At 35.9% G+C, this 7812-nt stretch overlaps 3 protein-coding genes across 3 annotated transcripts; 1 reads left to right on the top strand and 2 right to left on the bottom strand.

Annotated features, from left to right (window-relative positions):
* Positions 1–2364: 2364 nt before the first annotated feature.
* LOC123204002 lies at positions 2365–4810 on the bottom strand. Its single transcript, XM_044620527.1, has 5 exons — positions 4127–4810; positions 3834–4043; positions 3424–3733; positions 2828–2941; positions 2365–2707 (listed from the first exon to the last, which is right to left on the bottom strand). Exons 1-5 carry the CDS (start codon positions 4394–4396, stop codon positions 2619–2621), a joined length of 993 nt encoding a protein of 330 aa, XP_044476462.1. The 5' UTR covers positions 4397–4810; the 3' UTR covers positions 2365–2618.
* A 1163-nt stretch (positions 4811–5973) lies between these two features.
* LOC123200513 (universal stress protein PHOS32-like) lies at positions 5974–7344 on the top strand. Its single transcript, XM_044615701.1, has 4 exons — positions 5974–6405; positions 6500–6609; positions 6714–6832; positions 6971–7344. Exons 1-4 carry the CDS (start codon positions 6231–6233, stop codon positions 7065–7067), a joined length of 501 nt encoding a protein of 166 aa, XP_044471636.1. The 5' UTR covers positions 5974–6230; the 3' UTR covers positions 7068–7344.
* Positions 7345–7367: 23 nt separating this feature from the next.
* Positions 7368–7799, bottom strand: LOC123208616 (glutathione S-transferase U7-like). The gene is made up of 2 exons (XM_044626145.1): positions 7524–7799; positions 7368–7475 (listed from the first exon to the last, which is right to left on the bottom strand). Exons 1-2 carry the CDS (start codon positions 7797–7799, stop codon positions 7368–7370), a joined length of 384 nt encoding a protein of 127 aa, XP_044482080.1.
* Positions 7800–7812: the final 13 nt, after the last annotated feature.

Here is a 7812-nt window from a genome sequence, read left to right as displayed (position 1 = left end):
AGAGGCATTCACCCGGCCAAACGCTGTTCCAATATATTAATATGCATTGCTTACGTCACTGAATTTTGTAGATAATCACTTCAATAAATTTTAAGGTTCCTCTTTGAATAGAACGGGAGAATATCTAGTTACAGCAGGTTGAGGCAGAAATCTGTGCCTAATAGGCTTCCCGATAATGGGTCATCACTGTCAAAGTCCCACTTCAAACCTTAAGAAATCCAAGTAATGACCATTGAACTTCAGCCACAAACAACTCCTTCACTCAGATTTTACATGTTTATTTACCTCGACTATACTTAGGAATATATATTAGATAACAGCAATAATTTACAGTACTTTGACCCTTTCTTCGGCTGATGTATCTGTCAAATGTTAAATTATAAAGTAACAGATTTGTTTCAGTCCAATGATATTGATTTGTAAAAGCCCTTGGAAATAGTGGGTTGTACTCATTTTTCTAAATTCTACATCATTTCATAATCATAGAAAGACTTGATTAATTGGTTATTATCCACAAGACCTTGGGAAATTTCCTTTGACGAAAAGTTTGTGGAACAAACTTCAACTAGCAGTTTACCTGGATTTCCCCCCGGGCGGGCGGGCCAGTTTGATGGCTCATCTGCACATGCTGCCAAGTCCTCGAGACCAACTCAACTCTTATAATACAGCCATATTAGATTCTTCATCGTTGTCATTTTATCCTAGGAACAAACGACATTGATTTGCAAAAGCCCTTGGAAATAGTGGGTTGTACTCATTTTTCTAAATTCTACATCATTTCATAATCATAGAAAGACTTGATTAATTGGTTACTATCCGCAAGACCTTGGGAAATTTCCTTTGACGAAAAGTTTGTGGAACAAACTTCAACTAGCAGTTTACCTGGATTTCCCCCCGGGCGGGCGGGCCAGTTTGATGGCTCATCTGCACATTCTGCCAAGTCCTCGAGACCAACTCAACTCTTATAATACAGCCATATTAGATTCTTCATCGTTGTCATTTTATCCTAGGAACAAACCTTGGTCTGCTTTCAGCTGGGTTTCTGAAACAACGGTCCAATCAGAGGGCAGTGGTCCCTTGTGGTTGATTGGTAGCCGTGCACATTAATCTGCAGTACTCAAAGCAATCAATGCCCACAAAACCGCCATGTTTTATGGCTTCTTCAAAGTAAGCAACGTCATCATCGACCCACCATTTCCGGTGATTGAAAACCAAGAATGATCAATCAGTTAAGCACAAAGTGGGGTGCAAATATTCCTTTTAAGAGAGAAAGATTTCCTTGGTAATGTTACAGGTAGATGATAGTGTGGTTATCATTTATATTTTAATTAATATAACAAATAAAATAAAATATATTTTAAAGTAATTATATTTACAAATATTTTAGTAAAATAATATTTTAATAATATTTTTTTATTTTTAATCAAACATAATAACTATTTATACATATTTATATTTATCAAATTTTTATTAAATATAGTAATAATTTATATCTATCTTCAAAGTAATTTTTTATTTTTTTTTATAATAAAACATTATTTAAACTAAACATTCCAATATTGAGAAAATATGTCTAGGATTCACCTTTGCTTGTTTATCATTAATTTGTGCATGTTGAGCGACAATCCACTTGAAATCGCATGCAGGGTAAATCATGTCTTACGGTTGATGTTTACATTTCCAGGCTTCTTATGCATATATGGGGAACAATATCTATTTTTAAGCCTTGGTTGTCCCAGTTGTATGCCTCATCTTAGATTTATGAGGAGAAGAAAAGTTGGACTGATGAAACAAATAAGAAATATGCAAGGTTGTGTACATGGCCTAACATAATGAATAATGATCTAACAAGCAACAATTAAGAAATTTAATGATTCTTTTCTCTTCTTCAATAACATTATGGTCTGAATGACTATTTCCCATCCGAAACTTTGCTGAAACAATGATTTTTCACCGTTTAAATTTAAAAAATTTATTTATATACTCATAAGTCATTATTACCTAACAAAATAGACCACATAAAATATATTTGAGATAACAACATATAAAGGTATCAAATTGGAAAAATGAAATTCGGTCTCTTATAAAAAAAAAAAATAATAGTAATAAATGTGAGAAATTTTAATCAGAAGTAGCTAGACTGTCAATTAAGTTGAAAGGAATATGCATTTTGCATCAGCATTTCATCACAGAAAGCAGTATGCAGGGGCCTGCAATTGGAGATCCATTTGTCTTCTTAAACCAGAGAAGGCATAAATTAATGTGGATGAAGACAGGACGGTCCAATTAGAAGCTGGGTTTGGTAGTACTACACGTAAGTGGGTATAGGTATAAAAATTGCACACGGCATGAAAGCAACAAAACTGAAACAGTCAAAGCCTGCATTGCTGACAACTGCATTAACTTAATTATATTGGACTACATAACCAGAAGAAAGGTACAAAGCTTGCATCCATCTCTTTCAGAACCTTTTATTTTCATTTTGCCCTCCCTCCATAGGAAGAGAAATATTCCCTTCGTTTTTATTTGTCCTACCAGATTCCCCATGTTTAACAAATTTTCTTATTTTTTTGTACAAATTTTTCTTCAACTTGAACTCCTTTTTGATGGTTCGGCAGTTAATAAGTCCATTCCTGAGGTAGATCCATATCTTGATGTTGCTGTGAATGCAAGCTATTCCTTTCATTCCCAGTTACATGCATAGAATCTGAAGAGAATGAAATAAAGTTATTAACCTTGTACTTGAAAGAAAGACACTGATTTTACAAAAATCAGACGCTGGAAACTCCTAGAGAATATGATTTACGAATCTATCAACTGTAGTTACCGTGTTGCAGGGGAAATTTTTCATTGAATTTTGATGCAGATGGCAAACCCACTTTGTCAAAGTGTTGTTTTAGAGCCTGTACCACTCTTGCTGGTATAAGAACTGTAGAGCAACCTGTGGATGAAACAACCAAATATTAAAAACAAAATATGTAAGGTCATGCTTTGCCTTCAAAGCGTGTCTGTTGACGATAAGATAACATCAAAAGCCGAGTCCATTGAAGAATTAATTAGAAGTAGAATTCTGTTCAAACTTGAGAAGTTGCAGCCTAAAGCAATTGTAATTGGCTTGATTTTTTTTTTGCCGAAAGCAACTCTAACAGAGACAACAAGACAAAACAAGTGGACCATATGGGAAGATTCCACTGCATCTTTTTGATATCTCACTCTCATCATCTTGGCCACTACCGTTCTAGAAGATATGAAAAAGAATCTAAGAACATGGAGCCAATCTAAACCTAATTCTATAGACTAACAGACAGTTTACTCAACATTAACTACCCCAACAACCGTGGAAACCAAAAAGCAAAATAAGCCACCAAAACACTTGATTCACCCTAAGCCTATGCTTATTTAAGAAAGTATAAACTATTTTACCTGATTTCTTGCGTGATTCGGAAGGGTTGCCGATTCCTTTAGGCAAAAAGACACCGGTCCCACCCGACCCAGTTTTTGAACCCGGCTCACCAAGGAACACCGCTCTCATACCAGAACTGGGTTGTTGTTGGTTGGTCTGCTGCTGCTGTTGCATATTTGACCATGGGCTTGAACTTGAGGTCGGAGGACGAAAATTTTTTGGCTCAATGTTGTTGTATCCATTATAAGCTCTCGCTTTGTTTTGGTACAGTTTAAGCTGCTTTCTGTAGTCGATGTGCTTCATAAACTGCCCTTGTTTGAGCTTAGCGAGCTTCAGAAAGAAGAAACAAAACAAAATTAATCATATAACCAACCCAAAAAAAAAACGAAAAAACTAAGAAATATAGTATTGAATGGCGCCTATGCTTTACTTGGATAGCTCGTATTTGATCATCACTATTGGCTTGTTTCGAGTGAAAATCAACGCTGCGATTCCTTTCACTATTCATCTTCGTCTTCTCAAACTCTGTCATGTTTGGTCCTGGTGGCGATGGTTCTCGAGATGAGTCTATTTGCCTCTCATGGTTCATGCCTACGGGTGACCAATGTGTTGATTGCAGCGAACCAGCCGACCCCCACCACTGAAATGAAAGTAAACCACGCATTAGAGCTTCAAAATTACAGATCACCAGAAAGGAACTAACTTGATCAATAAAGAAACTACCTTTTCTAGTTCATCATCGTCTTGAAACATGAAGTTAGCCATCTGACGAGTCAACTCAGCCATAAAATCTTCGTCCGGGTCGATTTCTGTCTCCGTCGACGAACCCACTTCTGACGCAACCGGCGAACTTAAAACAGAGTCCGATGAAGCAAAGGAAGACCAACTGTTGGTGGTAGTGATGGATTTGTTGTTTGTTGGGTTTGAAAGTAAAGTATCATCAGTGTCCAGAAGATCATAAAACTGAGGAGGAAGGCGTGGGTGATCAGCCATAATAAAAGGCTTTGAATTGAGTTGACAGAGGTGAGGTAGTGGATTTGATGATTTGAGTGTTGCTCGTCTAACACAAACTGACACACGCACGCTCCGCACAGATACACAAAAGAGAAAGGCTTAGTGAATCCAAATATTAAAACAAAACACAGCTTTTCAGGGAATATTTAGACATACAAGTACAAGAGAAGATGATTGTTTCAGAGACGGAGAGGATAAATATTTACTTAGCGAATTGGTGGGTGTAGTCTAGTTTTCGGGCACTAATATTTAGTTGAACTGACTTTAGTAGTTGGACTGTACATTCGTCCAGCTATTCAAGTCACCAGCCATTTGTTAAGGATTGCGATTTCCTTCACTTAGAACAAGGATATGAATTAGTCTTGTGAACTACTGCAACTTTACTTTTATCCTATTTGTTGTTTATGGTCAAGAACGGATAAAAATTCCAACTCCAGTTGTTCTCTGTCTGATTTTTTGTAAGTTTCCAAGCTTTATGGGTTAGTCAACAAAGTCAGCTTTTAGGTGAGTTAATGGAGTTGTTTTGTAGACAAATTTGGATTTGGAAACTAAAATATGGGTTAATGTAATTAAAAATAATAAAGTTAAAAGACAAATGAAAACTCACTGGCTCAACATCAAAGGCCAGCTTGAATTGGGGATTTTTTACCCAAAAAATTCCCACAATATTCCTTACCATATTTCAGTTTCCTAACAGAGTAAATAAAAAAGTGCTGCTAAGTAATGGGCTCGTTATTTTGACCTCTTGTCCGTCCATGAAACTTAAATCAGGGTCTCTGGCTTGGGCCCTCAATTATTCTCAACACAAAAGGCGGTTGGGGGCTGGCGAGCAAGTGGGTGGGATCCAACTAAACAGGCAAACAAATATCTAATTAAAAGATGAAAGATCGAGAGGTTCAATGGAGAAGGTTACTTATTCAGTCCGGTAGTGTAGCTAGTAGCTCAGGTTGAAGAGTAAGGGCAAAAAAAAAATGTTAGAGGTTAATAGTTTTCACAAACCTAATTATTATTTTCCATCCAAGTTTGGATCACCAGACATTCCTATCTTTTTAATCAATTGAAAAACTATAATATAAATAAATTATTATATTACTTTTATTTCTTTTTTATAAAATTATCCTATTCCCCTTAAAAAATCTTTAGCATTTTTCACTTTTGCTGGAATATTTCAGTTTTTGCAAGGAATAATTTAATCTTTTGCAGACAAGCTTTATTATTAAAATTGCCTTTCAAGTAATCTTGCAGTCTTCTTTTTATTTTGCATTATTAAGCTTGCTTTTTAGAGAACCTTGCAACTTTCCTGTACTTTAGAAGGAGTCTTACAACATTTGCCCGAATTTTCTTTGGCTTTGGGTGGGGGAGAGTTGACTAGTTGAGTGGAATGGTTGTTGAGACAACTCCAAAACAGAGTCAATCCTAATCAATAATTGAATGATTTATCCTAAAAAGTTTGTGTTCACGAAACAAAGAAACTTAATAAGCAAATATAATAATAATTTATGGAGTAATAAATTATTCATCAAAAATTAAATACACATTGAATTTATACCAATTTAATCATGGAGATCATGTCAACCATAGCATGTGACAAATGCAGAAAAGCAGATTACATAATCCTGATCGACCTTCCTTTTTATCTGCAATAAAGGAATCACACCTAAAATTCAACTACTCAACAGTACCATCTCATATCTTCTTCATAGATCTTCCAAAAACCCCAATTCTTTCTCAAAATCTAAGCTCTTTGTTTTGATCTTGGGTTGAACTTTTTGAAGGAAGAAGAGTGAGACCAAACAGAAAAAAAAAATAAAAAATGACACCTGATCGAAAAATAGGTGTAGCTATGGACTTCTCAAAAGGAAGCAAATTAGCTCTCAAATGGACCGTTGATAATCTGCTAGACAAAGGTGACACACTCTATCTCATTCACATTAAGCCCCCTCTCGCTGATGAATCCCGAAACCTTCTCTGGTCCACCACTGGTTCACGTAAGTATATGTCTAATTTTCAGATAAACGGTGATAAGTTTTAGTAGTTGTTCTGATTTTCTGGTTCTGAATTTGTTTAATGAACTTTGTGTAGCTTTGATTCCATTGTCGGAGTTTCGAGACCCTGAGGTGTTGCAGAAGTATGACATTCAGCTTGATCCTGAGGTTCTGGAGATGCTTGAAACTGCCCCAAAGCAGGCGCATGTACCTCTCTAGTGCTTTCTATGTGACACTGATTGTTTTTGTGTGATTATGGAGTTGTTTCATTGTTGTTTATCAATCTTATTAAGCATTTAAATTGATGGCAGGCGAGTGTGATAGCAAAGCTATACTGGGGTGATGCCAGAGACAAATTGTGTCAGGCTGCTGAAGCTCTGAAGCTTGACGCTTTGGTTATGGGAAGTAGAGGCCTTGGCAGCATCCAAAGGTTTATACATCTTATTCTTTTAAACCTTTGATCTGATTAACAAAATTTCATTGACAAATGGGCTAGATCATCCCTGTTTCTTTAATGTTACCATAATCTGCTCTGATTCTAAGAAAATTATTGATTGATGAGAAATAGGGTTTTGCTGGGAAGTGTGAGCAGCTATGTGCTGGCAAGTGCAACGTGCCCTGTGACAATTGTCAAAGATCCCAGTGCAAAAGTTCAGGGATTCTGATCTCAACTTCTCTATCTCCGATGGTGATTTTCATGAGATAGATAATTGCACAAGTTTATTTTCAGAAGATTGGCTGTTTTGTAAGTTTAAGAAGTATTGCCAAAGATGTCAGGCTGTTCAATGAATAAACCTTATTCCAAGTATGTTTTAATAATTTAACCTTCATTATGTTGTTTATGTCCATGGTTATGTACAGTGTAAGTGACAACGCATATATGTCTGGGTTATTGTTTAGCTTCTTATATTTTTTTTCTATCACAACTTCAATTTTAGTTTACTCAAGTTGGTGTTTGGAAAGACTTATACCTTCATCAATCGCCTTCTCCTGCCCATTCTCTTTGCTTGTAAAAACCTCAAGACACTTTCCATGGCAGCTTCAATCAACAAGCAAATGATTTTTATTAACTGCTGCAAATGTTGAATATCAAACATTTCTTAATTATATAGTTAATTTACCTTCTTATCAACGGATTTAACCCAAAAGCGAGCAATGGCTATGTCATAAGGATCTTCAGGCATGATAGGATTATGTTTCCAGGTCTCATCGATGTATTCTAGAATGGCTAGTGATTCTGAAATGAACTTTCCATCATATATACAAATTGAATCCCATTTCGTTACAGAGCTATTTGTGTTCTCTGATAGAATATGCCTATCAACTTCACTTCTTAAGCCATTTTCGATCTTTAAAGAGTTTGGAGTACTATCACTATAACCATTTAAACTACCCATTAGGGATAATATA

Source organism: Mangifera indica, chromosome 2 (genome assembly GCF_011075055.1).
Source record: "Mangifera indica cultivar Alphonso chromosome 2, CATAS_Mindica_2.1, whole genome shotgun sequence".
Lineage (NCBI taxonomy): Eukaryota > Viridiplantae > Streptophyta > Magnoliopsida > Sapindales > Anacardiaceae > Mangifera > Mangifera indica.
The sequence above is the reverse complement of the archived record's forward strand: the minus strand, read 5'-3'. Positions and strand labels throughout refer to the sequence as shown.

What these genes read in the sequence shown, in the direction of transcription:
- LOC123200513 (XM_044615701.1), top strand. Translation starts at nt 6,231, where the DNA reads ATGACACCTGATCGAAAAATAGGTGTAGCTATGGACTTCTCAAAAGGA. An exon ending in CTGGTCCACCACTGGTTCAC is followed by an intron (nt 6,406 to 6,499) that starts GTAAGTATATGT and finishes AACTTTGTGTAG; the next exon opens with CTTTGATTCCATTGTCGGAG. An exon ending in CTGCCCCAAAGCAGGCGCAT is followed by an intron (nt 6,610 to 6,713) that starts GTACCTCTCTAG and finishes AATTGATGGCAG; the next exon opens with GCGAGTGTGATAGCAAAGCT.
- LOC123208616 (XM_044626145.1), bottom strand. Translation starts at nt 7,799, where the DNA reads ATGGGTAGTTTAAATGGTTATAGTGATAGTACTCCAAACTCTTTAAAG. An exon ending in TTAAATCCGTTGATAAGAAG is followed by an intron (nt 7,476 to 7,523) that starts GTAAATTAACTA and finishes CAACATTTGCAG; the next exon opens with CAGTTAATAAAAATCATTTG.
- LOC123204002 (XM_044620527.1), bottom strand. Translation starts at nt 4,396, where the DNA reads ATGGCTGATCACCCACGCCTTCCTCCTCAGTTTTATGATCTTCTGGAC. An exon ending in ACGATGATGAACTAGAAAAG is followed by an intron (nt 4,044 to 4,126) that starts GTAGTTTCTTTA and finishes CTTTCATTTCAG; the next exon opens with TGGTGGGGGTCGGCTGGTTC. An exon ending in AAAATTTCCCCTGCAACACG is followed by an intron (nt 2,708 to 2,827) that starts GTAACTACAGTT and finishes CATTCTCTTCAG; the next exon opens with ATTCTATGCATGTAACTGGG.